The sequence below is a fragment of the Tetrao urogallus genome (assembly GCF_951394365.1).
Source record: "Tetrao urogallus genome assembly, chromosome: 2".
Lineage (NCBI taxonomy): Eukaryota > Metazoa > Chordata > Aves > Galliformes > Phasianidae > Tetrao > Tetrao urogallus.
This window is the reverse complement of record NC_136814.1, coordinates 47390173-47410629: the sequence shown is the minus strand read 5'-3', so window position 1 is coordinate 47410629 and position 20457 is coordinate 47390173. Positions and strand designations below refer to the sequence as shown.

General features: G+C 38.3%; 1 protein-coding gene across 1 annotated transcript; it reads left to right on the top strand.

Moving 5' to 3' along the window:
- Window positions 1-3462: 3462 nt before the first annotated feature.
- On the top strand, window positions 3463-17628 carry KATNA1 (katanin catalytic subunit A1; the record flags this gene model as incomplete). The annotated part of the gene is made up of 10 exons (XM_079550106.1): window positions 3463-3633; window positions 4340-4497; window positions 7481-7664; window positions 8820-8941; window positions 10181-10286; window positions 10615-10773; window positions 11927-12053; window positions 13719-13853; window positions 14133-14259; window positions 17430-17628. 10 exons carry the CDS (start codon window positions 3463-3465, stop codon window positions 17626-17628), a joined length of 1488 nt encoding a protein of 495 aa, XP_079406232.1.
- Between the last annotated feature and the right edge of the window lie 2829 nt (window positions 17629-20457).

The window sequence follows — 20457 nt, the reverse complement described above, 5'->3', positions numbered from 1 at the left end:
GTCCTTGCGTGGTTCGTGCTGTTCTGGGTCCGACAGAGGGGTTGGGGGACCCATGGCAGCTGACAGCTCGGCTTTGTTCTTCCCTCCTGACAGCTCAGTATCTTTTTTTTTTTTTTTTCCTCTTTGTGTGCATATGGGGGGATTTCTTTGTGAAACATTGTTGAGTTTGTGTTCAACTCCCTAAATCCTCGTGTACTGTTGTGAAGAACTTTGGGTACTTCTTGATAATTTCATGAAGTTTTTGCTGGAAACGTGATATACCCCCAGTGTTTTCTTGATGATGATCAAGCTGTTATCTTTAACATAAAGCACAAAAATCAAATTCAAAATGTCATTCTCAGAAGCTGTAATACCTTGAACCTTTGTTAGATTCCTCCCATGCTACTCTTGTCAGTTTCAAACCCTAGTAATATTTCAGGTGCTTAGAGCAAATGATAAAATATATGAATGTATTTTGTTACTGGAGATGGGTTAAGGTGTGACAAGATTTGTGTCAACCCTGAGAACTGAGGATGTTTACAGCCAGTGCAGAGAGGGAGAATGGTGTGTGTACACACATGGAATTAAGGTACAAGTCAGAGGTCTTAGGCTGATTGTGTCCTGCCCTGTTTGCTGTGAGCTTTACAAGCCTATTGCTCCTCCAGTGGCTGTTGGAACGTAGATAATTTCACGGGGGGTGATTCACGGGAAGGTTGTAGCTGATAAGTGCATTCCTGCTGCTCTGACATCCGGCTACGTGACAGCACCAGGTATTTATAAACACTTTACAAATTAAGCGGTTACAAATTAGAGTGGTTTTTTTTTTTATTCTTTCCTGAATTTCTTCTGGTCTGGCTTAGCTCTGGGTTTGTGTGCTCGCACCTCTCTCACACGAGTCTTTTATGGTACTCTGAGCTGCCACAGCCTGCTTCGTGCTGCAAACCTTAATCAGCTTTCAGATTAGTGCTCTAACTCCGTCTCCTGCCTGTCTTGAAGCTGCTTCAGCATCTGCAGTTGCAACAAGCTGTGGGCTTGCATTAGTGGACCCGCTCTGGTACTGCTGTCTGCAAGCCACAGCAGCGTGTCCAGACATGGGCTGAGCCAGCAGCTGTCCTGCACAGGAGGCACGTGTCTGGGAGCAGCTCCAAACGCTGCTCTTCTTGTGAGTCAGCATGAACCAATACAAGAGTTGTTTTATTATGTTCTGTGTCCCATCTCTGATATTTAAGCAGAATTGCCTGTTCTGCTCAGATCGCTCTGCCAGTATTCAGCATGTTTTGTATTTTATTTTTTTTTTTCCACTTATGTACTGCTCACCGTGTTTGAAAGTCTGGTTTGGCTCTGGTAACTTGCTGTTACTTGATTTTTAGAATGTTTATTAGCATCTTGCTCAACTTGTGATTTTAGAGGTGTTAGTCATGGGTTTGAATTCTCAGGACAGGCAAACAGGTGTATCTGGTAGGATGAGCACGGGTGGAAAAGCTTGCTCCTAAATATAGCAGGTAAAACTTCAGTAACATCTGCTTGATGATCCAGGCAGCAGTTGACAAATATCTTCAGGCTCTTTCTCCTGAGATTAAAAAAACCAACAATACTCCCAAGTCAAGCTGTGTCTCCAGAGCTTAATCACACAGGGACATGGCAGTCTTTGTAGTTGCTGGTCACAGGAACCATACCAGTTTGCAGATGTGGCTGTGGCCGGCTCAGCAAGTCTCTGGGCAGTGAGCTGTGTGGTGCAGGCTCTGGTAGCAAGCTTCCAGACGCAGCCCTGCAGGTGCCATCCCTCCTGCATGGCCCTGCACATGTGTGCATGAGGGCTAGTGGGGCCCCTCTCCAATTCCGCTGCTGCCAAGGTTTGCTGTTAAGGCTGAAACTTTTCTCAGCAGCTGGCTGCTTCAAGGGGAAGCAGGCAGGTGGAGAAAGGAAGGAAAAAGTTGTGTTGGCTCAAGAATGGATCAACATTTATTTATCCATACGTAAAATTACTTAGGAGGGGAAAAGAGAAGGGAGGAGAGGAAGCCTTAAAATGTTTGATTTGTTCTTAGCAGCTCCTCCTTACAGAGGGGATGTCACATTTTAGCTGTGGATTATCTGGTGTGCGGTATGACTTCTGAAACCTCTGGTAATGTGTCCAAGTTTCACCATGATCTGGTCATAAAATATGTTTGGTCTTAAGTTGTTTTATTGTGCGTGTGAATATAGTGCTTCTTACATTCTTTAAATAGTTGATCTGTATCAAGTATGCTTCATCCCAGGGCTTAGCAGTAATTGCTTGTCTGCAATTGCTCCTTACTGGTACCGGGTAAAGGTACTGAAATGAGAGCAAGATGACTCTCACGGGCTTGTTTATTTGCTTATTTTGATGTTTTCTGTGCTTGGTTCTAGAAAGTCGAGAAGAGGTGAATTTTTGATGAGTAAGCAACAGGAAGAATAGAGATAGTGCAGGTATCTTAGCAAGGAGTGGAATGGGATGTGTAAATGATGTGTAAAACAGAGGAGGACTGCGATGTGAACAAAGACTGAATTGTGAAGACTAAGTCTATGTCTACTTACTACTATATTTGCTTGATGTTCTAGTCTGGTTATTGCTGTACTTGTGTTAATAGTTGTAGTGCTATTCTCATCTAAAAGTGCAGGTTGTGCTAAGCTACAAAGAGGTCACATTCCGTAGTATTTGCTGACAGAAAAAGCACTTGTGGGAATATTAGCATGGTTTGAACAAGATGTTAAACCAAGTGGGATGCCACACACAAAACAATTCTGGCTTTTCCTTTCCTTAGCCGTCCCAAAGTTTTTCAAGAGTCTCTCTTTAAGGGCAAAAATGAAGGTGGTAGAAGGGCAGGCTGAGCATGGAGTGTGGAGACTTGATTCAAGGAGTCCTTAGATAAAACTGAAGAACTGTAAAATAAAATATACTAAAAAAAAAAAAAAAAAAAGGGGGGTGGAAGGAATGAGGAACAAATGGCGTTTTCCACTATGTCTGCATATACCCTTCTGATAAACTTGTATACATGAAACAATAAGGCAAAAATACGAACCTAATGCATCTGAAGGAAAGGCTTGGGATTTTTGGTTGTTTTTTTGTTGTTGTTCTTAACTAGAATGGTTATAGTATGGAGGATGTTGTAGCACTAACAGTAAGATAACAAAATGTCTTACAGTAGTGCAAAGAGGGAAGGAGTGTCCGCAGTTCTGGCTTGTAAGGATGCATATTAAATCTGCATGTTTTGCATATACTTTTCAACAGAGTCTGTCTTGCGTGAAATGAGAAGTTCCACTTCTTTCAATAGAGAAACAATTATCTTTCTGTATGTACAACATACATTCTAGAACCCTTTTACTAACCAAGTATTTCCTACTTCTGTATTTAGATACGCTTGTTAGGGTAACAGTAACATAAAAATAGTTGCAAAAATGTGTTTTCTTCCTGGATTGTGGGATGTTTTTTCCTTAATATAAGTGTTTGCTGTCTTTTTCAGCTTCATGTTGAACATGAGCCTTGTTATGATCAGTGAGAATGTAAAGCTGGCCCGTGAATATGCCTTACTGGGAAACTATGACTCTGCAATGGTCTACTATCAGGGAGTTCTTGACCAGATAAATAAATACCTCTGCTCTGTCAGAGATACGTACCTGCAGCAGAAATGGCAACAGGTAAATAATCCATTTCTGGGTCATTCTAAGAGTAAAGCATTAAACTAGCAAAAATTGCTTTGTTGATGGTATACAGAAGCATAGGAGTACTTATATAATTCTCTGATAAACTGTAGTATTGTAATATGTATATATTTAAGGTTTCATTATGCTCTGACACTGACAAACTAGACTGTGAAACATCTGCGAGGAGCCAGTAGTGCACTGTCTTCTTGCTGAACTGTGCCCCTGTTGTGCTGAAGTTTTTTGGTATTTTTTTCTAGCTAATACTATTCTCAGTAATCATATTTCACATAATCCCTGTTTCAGGCGTGGGGCTTACAGATTCTTAATAGAAACTGAGTTGTGGCTTCCATATAAATTTATCTTAGTCCCAAGACGTTAATTCTTCATTGACGTTCCCTCTATGAAGTTGCACTCTCTTTTCATGTATAATGTTTATTAAACAAAGTTTGTCAAATGTCTCTTTGGCATTGCATTCAAAATTTTTTCTTTAATCCTTAAACGTGCTGGGAAAAGCAGAAGAACATTTTTAATATCTTGGCTTAGCAAAGTAGAATCGGGTAGTTTATGAAACTTTGTGAAATCCATCCAGGCATTACGTAGTCTTAAGCAGAAGATTGCTACAAACTTACTAACTTTCACTGTTTAATCCTCCTATTTTTTCTTTTCTTTTCTTTTCTTTTTTTTTTTTTCTATTTATCAGGTTTGGCAGGAGATAAGTGTGGAAGCCAAGCACGTGAAAGATATAATGAAAACATTAGAGAGTTTTAAACTAGACAGTACTCCACTGAAAGCTTCACAACAAGAATTACCGGCTCATGATGCAGAAGTCTGGTCTTTGCCAGTACCTGCTGAACGAAGGTAAGAAGAAACTTGTATTAACGCTTACTAGGGCAAAGTGTGCTTTGACTCCAGCCTGTTCCTGTGAAGATTTTGTTCCAGAGCATACAAGACTTGTATGTAACACACCATCTGCATAGTTTTTGTTAAACAAAATGAAAACCCAAACCAACAAAATGTCTTTTGTTTGCTTGTTCTGTTTTGTTTTGCCTGAGGCTAGCTTTCTGCACTAGTTAGCTGGAGTTTCTAACAAATGCTAGTGATAACATGAAGGACAGGACAGGAGTGCATGCAAGACAGGCATGTAACTGTGCGTTTTGACAGAAGGTAACTGTTAGACCAGCTTAGCTGTATCATCAAGCTGTTCTTTGAGGCTCTGAGCCTACAGGCTGTTTCTGACAGATTTATTTTAAGCCTACTCTCTGAAAGAAATAGGTCCTTTGTTCACATTGTTTCTGTTTATCTTATTTAATAACTGGAACACCCCTAGCCAATTTCATTCAAGCTTTTTAGACTATAAGAGTCTGTGGGACAGAACTTCTAGTGTTTTAAAACTTTCAAGAGAGGACGCAAATTCATACTACTAAAGAAAAGATTTGATGGAAAGGACTCTTTCTGTTCCATTTACCATGCCAGTTGGTTGAGTGTTTGGTGGTTGTAATTTGAAAAAGCCACAGAGAAAACTGGTCATTGTGTTGGAATCATTTCTGCACATTTCTGTACTGAGATAGCAGATCACACTAATTTTGATAGAATTAAGGTGTCAGATTATTCCCTTATTTTGAGTTTTGTGATGGAATGCAGAGGTGGCTAAATACTCATAAACACAAGTGTAGGTTGGTTGATACTCCATTTGGAGAGTGAAAAGACTTTAATACTTATGATCTTATCATTAGCATATTCTTGATCCTTAATTTGCATTTCACCCTGAAGCGATTGTATGGTTTTGACAGACTTCCTCCTGTGAATCAGTTAAATTCAACTTTTATGAAGGTAATTTATCCTGATTAATCTTGAATGAAATGTCAGAACTCATCTTCTGACTTGGATAAATGCTTTCCAAATCAGTCTTCCATTGTCTGTTTTGTAGAGGTATCTCCAAACTTAAACTTGGCTGGTAACTTACTCATGCTGGAATTTTAGGAAGGCCCATGGAAAAAGTGTATCTGTGAGTGTACTGGATTTAGAAAAGAACCTGGATTTAAAAATGAAGTCCATTATGATACCAGTTTAATTGTATGTGCTCAGAGCAGTCTAATTTCAAACAGGAGGTCTCACACGTATCACCTGACACCTACTAGAAGCACTGCACAGCATGGCTCAAACAATGTGGGAGGTTTCTGATGGTGCGAGGTGCACTGATGATGACTTCGTAGCACAGGTAGTTAAGGAATCAACAAGGAAGAGTGCTTTGCACATAGGCAAATAATCCTTGGGAAGACGGTAGGGAGATTCCTTTTGGAAGACATTTCCAAACACATGAAGGACAAGCAGATGATCAGGAGTTGTCAGCATGGATTTACAAAGAGGAAATGATACTTGACCAGCCTCATTACCCTTTACAATGAGGTGACTAACTTGGTGGATAATGGCTGAGCAGTAGATGCCATTTACCTCAACTTTTGTAGAGCCTTTGATACTGTCTGTACAGCATCTTCGCAGGCTGACAAAATATGAGTTAAATAAGTGAACAAGATCAATGGATTTAGAAACTTGCTGAATGACTGAGCTCAGAGGGTTGTGATCGGTGGCAGAAGGCCTACTTAGAAGCAAGTCACTATGTACCTGGAGCACTCTGCCTAGTTTTGGCTTTCCCAGTACAAGAGAGATGGGGTTAATGGAGCAAGTCCAGCACAGACCAGCAAAGATGGTTACATACCTCTTATGAGGAGAGGCTAAAGGAGCTGGGAGTCTTCTACCTGGGGAAGAGAAAGCTCAGGGGAGTCTTGTTAATGTGTGTAAGTAACTGATGAGAGGGAGTGAAAATAGGGAGCCAAACTCCTCTCAGTAATACCTAGTCAGTGACAGGTCATAAAGCAGGACATAAATTGAAATGCACAAAATTCGACCAGAACATAACAAAATGCTCCTTCATTGTAGGAACAGACACAAACACAGGTTGTCAAGAGAGGCTGTAGTCTCCAGAGTTAGAATCAAAATCTGACAGTACACAGCCCTCAGCAACCTGCTGTAGATAACCCTGGTTGGACAAGGAGGTTGGACTAGGACTCAAGAAGCCCCATCCAACCTAAATGATTGTGTTTCCTTGAATTGTAACAGGCATATCCAGACTGTATTCATTTTCCTCTTTCGTAAGCTGCAGGTTCTGAGAAGTGTTCTTTGAGAGATAAAGATAAATTAGTGTGCGTTTTTCCTTTGGGAAATTTTGATAAGAGATCTTGATTGGTGTTCAGAAATGCTTTTTATTTCATTTTGTGTCTGTTTCTCTGTGTTTCTCTTTAAAGCAAAAAAGATATCTGCTTGTAACATTGCAAGTTGTCTTCTCTTTTATGTTGTCCTAAGCTATTCCAGCAATAGAATGATGGACAGTGGTGGCAGAGATCAGATTGTTTTTTTTCCATTTTCCCCCCTTGAGGATGTAAAAATAATGCTGTCATTCCCAAGAAACCTTTGTTTATGTGGGTAGGAAAGCGAGGGATAATTGTAATAGGGATAAAATATATTGGTTTTGTTCATGTTTTTCTAAGCTCCATAATGCCAGAATTACTTTCATTTGTCAAATATGAAAAGAGCTAACTTTAAGAGCTTTAGAGATTATGGCAAAAGGAAAGTGAATTTTTTAGTGACTACATAAAAATGTTTGTGTTGATTCTGGTCAACATAGTTCGGTGTGGTGACTTGTAATATTGTTGGTACCTTTAGTTGTGGTGAGTGAAATATAATTAATATGCACAGATTCTTATCTTGAGCAAAATAATGTAGTTGTTTAATGCTCACTGGTGGCTTTATACTGAGGCTTTTTACATGTGTTACAACTAATTAGACCTTCACCAGGACCCAGGAAACGTCAGTCCGCTCAATACAGTGACTGCAGAGGTCACAATAATCGTATAAGTGCAGCTGTTAGAGGCCCTCACCGTCCATCTTCTCGAAATCCCAACGATAAAGGAAAGGCAGTGCGCGGCCGGGAAAAAAAGGATCAGCAAAATAAAGGAAAAGAGGAGAAGGTAAGTTTGTAGATGGCTTCTTGGCGTTTAGAACCTTCTTGTTTCCTTGAGTATTTTATAAGGTCAGATGCCTGTAAACTGTTTACTTTGTTTATGTCAGCATGGCAGTTTTGATCTCACCTTCAAAAGTATATTTGCTTTAGGGGACAACCTTGCTTACTAAAAGGTGCAAAGTAGATTAATTCAAACAAACAAAAACCTAGTAATAAACCCATCTAGAGGAAGTGATCTGCTAACTGTGGGCTTGTTTACTGCAATTTGGAGATAATTATTTAAGATTATATCACTCAATTACTGAAAACCTTGGTAGAGCTTGTTCAAATGCAATGTCTGTGCAAGTTTCTATTGCTTGTGTATATTTAATGCTGAAATTGACAACGCTGTTGAAAAGCATTTCAGAACTTATTTAATCTTAGAGTTTTTTGCTTATTTTATGTTGAGGTCTGTTACTAGCTCCAGACTCTTCTCAGTTTAAAGCAAACAAATCTGACATATTTCATGAAAGAGAAGGATCCAGGATCCATTCTTTTTGATTCGATTGCGTGAGTTTTTGCTGGTGGTCTGATTTCCATAAATCTAGCTGATGAACAGAGTAATCTTACTGACAATAAATACATTGTTTTTCAGTCTGAATAAATGAACTAGCCATATACTAGAGTCTCTGGTAGTCCCAACAACCTTACGTAGTGACCCAAGAAAACAGTATAAATATACTAAATATACCAGGGTGGGAATATTTGCCTCTGAAGTTCCCTGATTTTAGTTAGTAGGAGTTATATTGCATTCTCTGAATGATGATTCTCATTCAGAAGAAAATATACATGCTGAGACAGTATGGTGTGGGATTTTCTTTGCTTTGTTTCTATTTTTTTTTTCCCTGTTTTGTCAGCGTTGGCTGTTGGAATGTTTAACTTACTGAAGCAAAGAAACTGCATCAGTGCGGTGTGTTGCCTTCGGGGAGAAGGAAGTTGAACTAGGGTGGTCCAGAACTGTGGGTAATCCAAACAGACAGTACAGTGTAACAGTGATATGGACACCCCACATCTTCTGTGCTGTTTTATGTCACCTCTGAAAAACTTACGGACTTGGTTATGCTACTAATGGATTTTTATAACACTTGTTATGTATTTACACTGCTATCTTCCTTCTATGTAGAACAAATCCGCATCTGAAATTTCAGAGTCTGAACCAAAGAAATTTGATAGTACTGGATACGATAAAGATTTAGTAGAAGCTTTGGAAAGAGATATAATTTCTCAAAATCCCAACATTCGATGGTAAGTTTGGGTACTGCTGCTAGATCTTAATTAATTGTTGTTTCTTTTCCCTCTTTATGATATGACAGAATAAGCTAAATGCTTAATTGTTTACATATAGAAAGTACATGCAAGCTTTCCTTGCTCGTTAAGTAGTCAGCTAAGCCTCTTGGGTAGTTGAATATTTTTAGAACTTTTTAGTCACCCATGCAAAGCTTCTCAATCTCTTCTAAGAGTCCTGAAACCAATGCAGGGATAATATTTTGCAGTGTAAAAGATTCTGTTGTCTGCCAGTGCCTCATCATTTTAAACCACCTGTTTTACTACCCAGGGTCATACCGAGAAAGATAACCAATTTACAATGAAATTATGTCAATATGGGAACCCTTTCAGGTCTCACTGAATGTGATGTGACTGCCAGTATAAAATGTAACCACGTGTCAATGCCTTTACATAAACGTGTTAAATATTAAACCTTATACAAAGGTGGTTTTGTGTTCTGAATGTTTCCAAGCTTAGGTGATTTTGTGGGGATTAAGTGAGCAAAAATCTGGCAAATAAAGTAGGCTTTAAAAAACACTCCCACAAACCCTAAGAACTGTGTATGCATAGGACAACTGACATATACTTCAGTTCAGTATGTGAATAAATCATGCTATTCGTACACTGAATCTTAAATTACAACTTCATATTTGAAACTACTTTTCTACCTGTGTGTGTTTTGTAACCAAAATGTTACTTGGACATATGCTGATGAGTGGTTTGCCCTTAGAGTTATCCTCAAGAAAAAAAGGTTAGCCTGTAAGATTTTTAAGAATTAATACTCTTGTAACTTCAAAAAAGAATTCAACATTTTTATTCGTATTTACTAGCCTTTACTTGCTGGTTTTCTTATTGATAGAAGATGATATTTAAGTTTCAGAATCAGCCAACCTGTCAACAAAAGAGGAAAGCATAATTTGGCTTACATAAGTTTACCCAAAATGCCTTATTCTGCTTATTCTTTCTGTGAATAAGAACAGTGATGTTTTACTAAAATAGTGATGTCTGTTTTTTGTTTTTGCAACCAGCTGGAGTCTGTCAACTGTTCTTTGCAGTAGTCATAGGATTTTGTCACTAGAACTTCATCAGATCGTTATATAATGATTCTTCCATAATTCAGGCAAATACTGATGAGTTCCGTTGCACATCAATTTGAGCTGTGGACTGATTCTTTTCAGCCTGTCTGAATCTGTGAAACAACTTTCTCTTTCTTGTCAGGGATGACATTGCTGATTTAGTAGAAGCTAAAAAACTGCTCAAGGAAGCTGTAGTTTTACCAATGTGGATGCCGGAGTTTTTTAAGGGAATTAGAAGACCATGGAAGGTATGAAAAAATCTGATCCTGTGATCATAAGTAGGATTCTGGGATTGGATCTTGGAGCAACAAGAAATTACAGGTGTCTTACAGTTTATATAAATTCTTTCCACTTTTTAATAATAAAATTATGGCAAATAATACTAACAAAATAATGGTGTCAGATAATTACTATCTTCAGCTATTTCGTTGCGAGTAAGCAATAATAATTACTTACCTTTGAGTAACTTCTCAACAGAAAGTTTACATCTGGCATTCCCATTGTACTGTTAATCAAATTGTGAACTTGTCTGTTTAGATTCTTGTCCTAACTGTAGTTCTTTTCTTATTTTAATAGGGTGTGTTGATGGTTGGTCCTCCTGGTACTGGAAAGACCCTTCTGGCAAAAGCTGTAGCAACTGAATGCAAGACTACTTTTTTCAATGTTTCTTCTTCCACACTTACCTCAAAATACAGGGGAGAATCTGAGAAACTTGTTCGTTTGCTCTTTGAAATGGTGATTGAAATTTCTTAGCATAAATAGTGAAATGATGAAGCAGAATTACTTCTGGAATAGTAAAACCTTGGCAAGTTTTAGAATTTATAGCATAAGTGGAAAAAAAAAAAGAGCTCTCCAAACTTCAGATGCTTTGGAACCTTCTGAATTGGCAATGTACACTGAGAATCTAGTTGTTAGTGTACAACTTCTTAACTGAAAAAAGTGGATCATTTTATTTTCAGGGTTAACTTGTTACGGTAGAAAGTAGCTATCTATCTATGAGCTGATGATCCTATAGAACAAACCTGAAGGTAAATCTGGAAATTGAATATAATTGCTTTCTGGGTGGGAACCCTACTTAGGCTGTACGTGTTTTGTTGTGTGTGGCTTTTTTTGTTGTTGTTGTACTTCAAAATAAGTAGGCTTTCAAACTGTATGAAGTATGTAGTTGGCTTCGGAGCTCATAACACTTGAAAACAGCACAGAACATGTACTATTTTCTGTGCTACCAGATTTGCATGCAGTGTTAGCCAGGGTCCCCAGTACTGAAAGGGGCAGCAGAGCTGCAATTACAGTAGTCAGGAAAGAGAAGATTTTAAAATACAGTGTGACCATATTAAATAAGTTAATATTGATATTAATATTGATATTAATATAATGACCATCAATCAGAAATGAGTGTACACAAGGGAATATAGTTTAACTGCTGTAGGACAGTGACTTTACTATCAGAAACCCTTGTTTAACTTCTTTCATTCTCAGAAGGGTGAAGTTATCTTGTAGTTGATCTGGCTTTTGGACAGGTTCCATGTCATGGTGTCTTAGGACTAATGGTACGCCTAACTTTATCCAAGTTCTTATCCAAGCATTCTGTGAGATCTTTCACAAAATTAGAAATTATATTCCTAATGTGTGAAAATTTAACGTTACTAAATGTTTGTTCTAGCCTTGGTGGTTGTGTCTACCAAAATCTACTCTGCTCAGATGTCATTAATGGATACACTTCATGAGTGTGTGCAGTGGTCAGAGGCAGATGGTTGGGTGTAGTTTGATGCTTAGGAGCTGATTCATTGGGATGTATGTTTCATTACTCTGATCTGACTGTGCTGTTGTTTCTTAAATGTGAGTAGGCTGCCATTTCACTTTCTCATTTATCTTTTGTTTCCTTTAGGCTCGATTTTATGCCCCGACAACCATATTTATTGATGAAATAGACTCTATCTGTAGTCGACGGGGAACTTCAGAAGAGCATGAGGCTAGCCGACGCGTGAAAGCAGAACTGCTAGTTCAAATGGATGGTAAATAACCTAATCCCTCGGGGCTGGAGGAAGCTTGATGGAGGAAAATAAATAAATCCAAACTTCTTTCTTCAGAAGCAGTTTATTTGAAGGGCTTACATTCAATTGGAGTAAAAATATACCAATACACCATTCCAACTGCCAGTATGGAAGAAAGAAAATAACAACCTGTTATGAAACTGTCTTTTATCATCTGAGCAAGGACCTCAGATATTAACCTACAATAAAAAAGATTCAGTAGAGAATGCAAGATTTCAAGGCTGCAGAAGGAAGAAAGTGTCTTCCTCAAATATAAATGTAGCAGCCAGGATGGCATTTGAGTGGTTACCTAGAATATTATCTGCTTTTTACTTGGTCTTGGAGGAGTGGTTCAAAATAACTGTCACCTGTTTCAATTTAAACTTCAACAAATACAATCATTACACCTCTTTGGGATCTCCTTTGTTTTTCTTCCCCTCCTAAAGAAAAAAGAAAAATGAAAAAAATTGTTTTGTAGAAAGGGTCTGGAGAATTAGCTTCTTAAAACACTATGTCATTATAGTTATTTGCTTAGTAGGCAGCAAATAAATAAAACTTACACAGCTGCAATATTAGAAGCACCCTTATGCTCTTTTGGCAAGAAGGGAAAAGAAAGGAGCAACTGGAAAGTGTGAACATATGCAGTAATTTGTGATAAATCCTGAAGGTCAGGAGACTTGTATATTCTGTCTCTCTGACGTTGATGCCCTTTTAGGTCTGAGTTGAACTAGCAGCCAAGCTTGTTCTCATAATTCAAGCATAGTTTTGTTGTTTAGAATTACTTGAAGTTCTTTTTTTTGTTCATAAATGTTTTTTTATATGCAAATTTTCAGGCATACTCGGTACCATGGCTGTTCCACAGCACAAATCAGAACAGTAATCCAGAGCCTAGCCAATTTAAATAATTTTAAGAAATTATTTAAATATATGTAATAAAATACATAATAAATATTATTTAATTGTTTATTTCTAATATTTATGTATATGATAAATACATTTATTATAAATATAAAATATAATCTACAATAATATATATTAAGAAATAAAACTTCTTAACTTAGCAGGAGTTTCATAGTGCTTTGGAGATTTAAGTGATTTCTCTGTCTCAAAGAAATTGTGATTTAGTTCAACAAATTTAACATTCGCTTCAGCAGCAGTTTGTAAGAATCCAACCAAGTATGTAAAACATTTGGCCTGACTTCAGAAGTGAGGAAACTTTTGTAGGGGATTAATGCTGGTTTAGCATGGCTGTTAGTGAATACTGTTGAGGAGAGGTGATTGTGGTGCTTAGCTGGCTTGTTTTCATGGCCGCTCCCTTTCTCCCATTGCAGCCATGCAGCCATTGCATGACATTGGTGTGAAAATTCCAAATGGTATAATGGGAAATGGGAATAATTACCGTAGAAGTGTTCTAGATGTAGTAGAGAGGAACTTCCTGACCCCATACAGCCAAAGTCCTTGCTTCTAACTAAACTGCGTCTCCATTTTTTCTTGACAGATAAGAACTGGAATTTTATTGCACTGTATCATTTCTGTTACACTTGGTTTGCTGCTTTAATATTATAGAATCATGGATATTATTTTCTCTATGTGTCAAACTTAATATAAGCATATGTACATTTTACTTCTCCTTTTTCTCCAATGCAGGTGTTGGAGGAGCCACTGAAAATGATGATCCTTCTAAAATGGTCATGGTACTTGCAGCTACTAATTTTCCATGGGATATTGATGAAGCCCTAAGAAGGAGACTAGAAAAGAGAATTTACATTCCTTTACCATCAGGTATAAAGATTTGAGGAGAGGAAGGGCTGAAAAGGCTGAACTCAAAGCTGTGTCAGTCTTTCTTTTGTTTTGATCACTTGTTTAAATAAATAATCTTGTTGATACATCTATGCAAATTTATTTACGAATTCAGAATCGGGTTAAATCTAAGCATTGAATATTGTTACTTTTATAGCAAGTGCAGAATCCTTTGGTCATCCTTCCTCCTCAGCTCTCTCCAATTTACTATTTGCATTCAGAAACCAGATTGTATAGCCTTGATTTCTGTTCTTTAATTAGCAAAAGGTAGAGAGGAACTCCTAAGAATAAATCTGCGGGAGCTGGAACTGGCTGATGATGTTGACCTTGCAAATATAGCTGAGAAAATGGAGGGTTATTCAGGTGCAGACATTACCAACGTATGCAGGTATGTTAACATTACATCATCTGTGTTACCACTGCTACAAACTGAGAAAGCTGTTTTTAAAGTAACGAAACTAATTTACTTTAAGTTGTTGGATAAGAGCAGATTGTAACTTGTCTTCTACGTACAGCTAAAAGATGAAATGCTACATTAATCTTTGTGTATGTTTGGTATTTTCATAAGATAATAATGAAGAGCAGTTGCAAGATAGTATGATTTAGGTAAAACTCTACGTTCTTTTATGTATGCAAAATTCCTTGTGTGGGGAATGTCCACAGGATGATAGACTTCAACCCTGCAGGCTTGCAGTCATTCCGCTGAGGTCATAAAAGTGGATATTCTGTTGGAGAAGTAACAGATAATAGAAACTGAGCAGCCCAGAATATATGGTATAGCACTCCAGGTTTGCCCTCACCAGTGCTGAGAAGAGGGGAAGGGTCATTTCTCTTGACCTGCTGACAATACTTTGCCTAATGCAACCAAGAATCCTGTTAGCATTCTTATTTAAATACTTGCTAAGCCTTCCCCCAATTATCCCTTTCCCCTTCATGCAGAGATGACAAACTACAGAACCAGCAGCAAGCGACAACTGAAACTTGTCCAGATGCTTTTGTCATCTCATAAGCACCTTTATAACTATGCTTTCAGGATTTGGAGGTAGCACTAAGGAGTGGCATTGAAAGCCTGGACCTCCAGTTGTGTGTCAGCACAACTGTTGTGGGGCTGTGCTTTGAGCAGGCTAAGAGAACTAACTGTTCCAGGTTAAAAATGTCTCATCACTCTCCTCAAAAACAGATCCGCTTCTTAATACAGACAGCTCTGCAAGTGTTTGTCAGTGCAAATGAGAGGACAGTATGTCGTGCTGCAGGGATCTGTGTGGCCTGTAGGCAAAGCTGACACCAAAGGCGCTCTCAGGAGGGTTACTGAAGAGTTTGGAGGCGTGGTATTATTTCCAGAAAAATCCTTGCACAACATTTGGGAAAACAATGCAGTAGGTGCTCTGAATGAGTATGGTACAGATTTGCTTCATGTGTGGATCTGAGAGTTGAATTTGTGGTGATGTTCTGCTGGGTTTTGGCATTGGTTGTACTTTGAAAGTTTGTGTTTGTGCTAATAGAGGTTTGTGTGTAATACAAGACTCTGTTTAGCCTATTACTTTGAGTGGTTTAGCTGCACTTTGTTTTTTCTGTTACCTGACTGTTTGCTTTTCTAGATACAGCATTTGTTATTTGTAATTCATACTGCACTGAATACTAGTAGAGTTGTTTAGAATCATTACCATATTTGTGACTTCTAATTATACTGTTGCTTTTTAGTTTTAATCAAAGTTCATATAGACAAATAGTATAGGAAAACAAATACAGAAATGTCCAGGTCTGTCATTTGTGGTGATCTCCTTAGAGTGACTGAGGTGACAGCAACTGGAAATCCAGATAAGCTGGAGTCTGGATGTGTGTGATTTGAAATTAATAAGGAAGTACTCAGATTAGTCTGTGTATTTACACTTTGTTGTTGGCATCAGGGAAAAAGGATTTTTAGACGTGATTGCTTCATTTACATTGAGACAGAAGACATATGGCTGATTTGACTGGGCTTTTATATTGTTCAGAAGCAGTATACAAACATAGGTAAAGTTCAAACTTCTGAAATATAAGTCCTTGCTAGTGATGTAAGCCAAACAGGAAGAAAGTGAGCCAAGGACTCTGGCTTGCTCAAATTGTTCTCCTACCTTAAACAACTTAAAGTAAAATCCAGTGTTCGCTGAGCCAGAGTGGAAAGTAGTCAGAGTTATACAGGGCAGTTCCTAACAGTCAGCACAGAGTTAAGATAGAACTTCATTAAAAAAAAAAAAAAAAAAAAAAAAAAAACCAGTAAATATATTCAGGAAATGTAAAATTGCATCTAAGTTGTGTATTGGGTATCAGCTGGAACTGAATTGAAATTGTTTTGTTGAGCAAAGTGAAGCTTGAAAGGCATTTGGGATGGAACAGACTCTCACTGTGTATTCTGGTGGGTGGTTCCTTATTTTTTTGAGAATAGCTTTGGTGCTTCTCCAACTACTAAGAGTGTGTTTGAGAAAGTGCTAAGAATTGGAGTTAGAATGACTGTCAGAAAAATGACTTTATGTGAGAAAGTCTTGGCAGCTGCACTGGAGGTAAATCAGATGCACAGTGTACTCCCCCCTTCTCCTTTCCAGATTGTGTAAGGCTGGCTTGTAGTTCATAAATGATGACGTAGCAGCAAAGCATGGTGACATTTAACTAAGATGGAATTTAACAAGGCAGCTCTTTGTTGTTGCTGCTGCTGCTGCTGCTCTAAGGTTGTAGTTATTGTATTCATGAACTTGATAAATAGTTCTTCACAGTTAGAATGCAGAAGTCTGTCGGTTATGGTTTCCTTTGGGGGGACAAAATTGAAATGGAAATGCTGTTACCATCTTTCAAAATCCTTCTAAAATGCCCTATAAGATTTTTTTTCCTGGATCCTGACCTACTACTATGACATGACTCTGTTGTGATATCACCTGAATTACCCTTCCTTCTTTTTTGACTGCTGGACAAAATTAACAGTGTTTACTTTTTAAAATAAGCTTTATTAACAAGGAATTAGCAAGAACTGTAGTCTTTCAGCATTATCCATTTGTGAAAGCATTCTGCTCATCATCTGCTACTTCTTGTATTAGTGTTGGAAATTCACATGTGGTCAATGCAGTACAAAAACAATGCACTTAATGCTTATTGAGGCCAGAAGTTAGAGGAGCCAAAGGCTGAACAGGTTTTGTAGATTAACGTTTTGTTTTGAAAGTATAGGCTGGAGTCAAATATTGTATACCTCTCTTTGTTAGAAGCGGACCTATTTGGACCAGGAAACATTCAAAACTTCCCATCTCTTCTGTACATGGTAGAAGTAAAGCATTCTTTCACCTGTGTATTTAGTATAACAGCTATTGGAAGATCCAGCAATAAATCAGTGTTTGAAAAATACAGACAGCATAGTATTGCAGGCTGTCCAGGCATTAAGAGAGCTTCCTAGAAAAGTTTAGAATTATTTATATCTTTTTTTGAACGCAACAGCTTAACTGGAATGTTTGAGCAAGTAAACTCATCATCCTTTACTGAATAACTACTTTCTTCTTTTCTTGCTTTTCCCTCCCCGCAACGTGTACGTAATAGAGATGCATCATTGATGGCTATGAGAAGGCGCATTGAAGGCTTGACACCAGAAGAGATAAGAAATCTTTCTCGAGATGAAATGCACATGCCAACAACGATGGAAGACTTTGAAATAGCTTTAAAGAAGGTTTCTAAGTCTGTATCTGCTGCGGACATTGAGAAATACGAGAAATGGATAGTTGAATTTGGATCATGCTGAGTTGTCTTATCTTGAAGCCATCTTACATCTGAAAACAGCTTCAGAAGTAATCAGTGTGTCAGTGCACTGCATGCTCTTTTTAACTTTTGTAATTTAAGAGCAACAGATATCTAAATAAATACTTTTTTAAAATGCAAATTCTCTCTAGCTTTCTTTGGACTTGCTCAAAAGTTACCTGTTTTTTCTCAAATGTGAAAGCCATTGATGGACTCTGCTTTGATCTTCAAGGTTTTCTTCTTGGTGTTATTTTTGAAATGTTTTCCTTCCTTCACTGTACAGTACCATGACCTTAAAAACTGGTGCATTCACTACACATTCATTCTGCTAACGCTGTTCTGATAAGCCAGAAAAGTCCTGATATCTTTGTACTCAGATGACTTCTGCTTATAATGTTGGTTTTACAATTTTAAAATCTGAACCTCTTCTTGAGAGTGTTCTCTTTTTGCAGTAGTTGCCAAGTGGACTGTAGAAACAGATCTCTGAGAATGGTTCTACCATGACCATTTAGGATATAATTTAATGTTAGATTTTGCTCAGTAGTGATCATTGTTCCTGTCCATCTCCTTTAAAATGTCTGTTATTTTGGAAACACTTCTTTCTTCCAGCTCATCTCAGAGCAGATGGCTGCAGTTCTGCTTGCAGCTGAACTTCATGCTGTCCCATGAGTCCAATATGTCTAGGCTCATTTCAGCTTCTGTGTGCCCACCATACAAAGCCAGCTGTGGAACTTCTGATGCTTCCTGACATGCTGCAAGGGAGATGAAAGGACATGTGATAATGAAAAGTGGTGATTTTTGTGGAAGGCAAATGAGTCCCAAGTACACCATCCTATAAATGCCGTTATCATGAACATCTTGTTAATATACTTAATTCATCCCTATGTCATGAGTGACAGACATGATTTACTTTTTTTTTCTTAAAAGGCACTTTGAGCAGTGTCAGTGGTCAGGTATTACAGTAAGACACTGAGATGCAGGTCTTACGAGCAGTTTCTGAATTCCATGGTGAATGCAGTGTGATGAACCCAAAAATGAAGGGAAGAAAATTCAGGTAAGAATGCAGACAAAGCTGTAGTGTTTTGGAGTAGGTTCTCTTAATACTTATTCCTGTTTATATGTGAGAATGAAGATGTAGCTATCAGTTGTGTTGTAGGAAGAGATTTCTTCTTGGAAATCAGTTCTCTGCAAACAAACCAAACTGCTCAGTCTTATCTGAGTTAAAAGGGGAATTTTTAAGCTTCAATCCTTGGAAGCATTCCTGTAAAGGGCCACTTAATTAATTGTTACATTTCAGTTTAAACTGTAATATATTTTGGGAACTTCTAAAGTAAACTGTTTAAAAAGCAGCTTAGTTTTTCTAGCTCAGCCAGTGCTGTTCACTCTACGTTAACAAAATGAACACCTATGTAATAAATGGCACATGGAAAAAAGTAATAGATGCTGATTTCATAATTCAGAAGTTAATTTTGTTTTGGAAAGCAGAACGTGATGCCTTCCCCTATCCAGTTTAGTTCTTGGATGGAGAAAAGGAAAAACTTATGCTCAGCTCAATGTGTTTAAAGGTACAGATGCATTCAGAGGCTGAGAACATGACAGCTGTGGTGAGAGCCACAGTTTATAAGAACAGGAGAGGGATGTGCCTTTCCTAGTCTTACAAAGTGACTTATCTTTATTGTTTTTTTTTCTTTCAGATTGCACACGTATCCTTTTCAAGTCATGTGTAGAAAATGAGACCAGATGCAACTGGCATGGAGGACAGTTTCCCTTGTTATCTGTGGCAAGGAGTCTTATAACTGTTTACAAAATGGTTTGTCTATTTGAGGTTTGTCCCAGCTCAACTTAGCCCTCCTCTGAAAAGAATCTTTCTTGACTCAGGAAAACCTTGCATGTGCTGAAACAGAAATCCTCTGCTAAAAGTTTTTAAGACTTGATAGCTCGGTAGCACTGCAATGTTTGGTAACTACTGTGTTTCTGTTCAAGACTGACACTATTCCCACTTACTGTCAATTTAAAAGAAGTATTTCTTTCCTTGTGCTTTGTAACTTTATAGACACAGTACGGAAATAAGAGGATTATTTGGCCTACGGAAATAAGCCAATTTGTGAAGCAGTACCAGTGCTTTCAGGTTCAACCACTCATTTATGCTGCAGCTGTTTAGCACAGAGTTAAACTTTCTTGTTGCGGTGCAGGTGCTTGGTTTATAGTTTCATAAGTAGGGATGCAAAGAGCACATACTAACAGCTGCTCAATTTCCATCTGCATTGCAATTCATAACATACTTGTGCAGTAAGGTAAAACTCTTGTATGTTGTCTGCCCCCTCCCCCATTTTTTTCTTGATTAAATTTCAGCCTTACACTAGTACTTGGCACTGCTGAGGCTGCACCTCCAGTATGGTGTTCAGTTTTGGGCCCCTTACTACAGGAAAGACATTGAGGCCCTGGAGCAACAAAACTGTAGGGTCTGGTGTGGAGTCTTACACAGGGTTGCTGAAGGAACTGAGATTGTTTAGTCTGGAGAAGGGAAGGCTTGGGGAGACTTTATCACTCTTTATAACTGCCTGAAAGGAGGCTGTGGCGAGGTGAAGGTCAGTAACAGTGATAGGCTGAGAGGCTTTAAGTTGCACCAAGGGAAGTTCAGGTTGGGTATTAGGGAAAATTTCTTCCCTGAAAGAGTGGTGATGTGTTGAAACAGGCTGCCTTGGGAGGTGGTAGTCACCATTCCAGGAGGTATTCAAGAAACATGTACGTGTGGCACTGAGGGACGTGGTTCGTGGTGTGGTGGTGACAGGTTGGCAGTTGGGTTGGGTGGTCTTAGCGGTCTTTTCCAAGC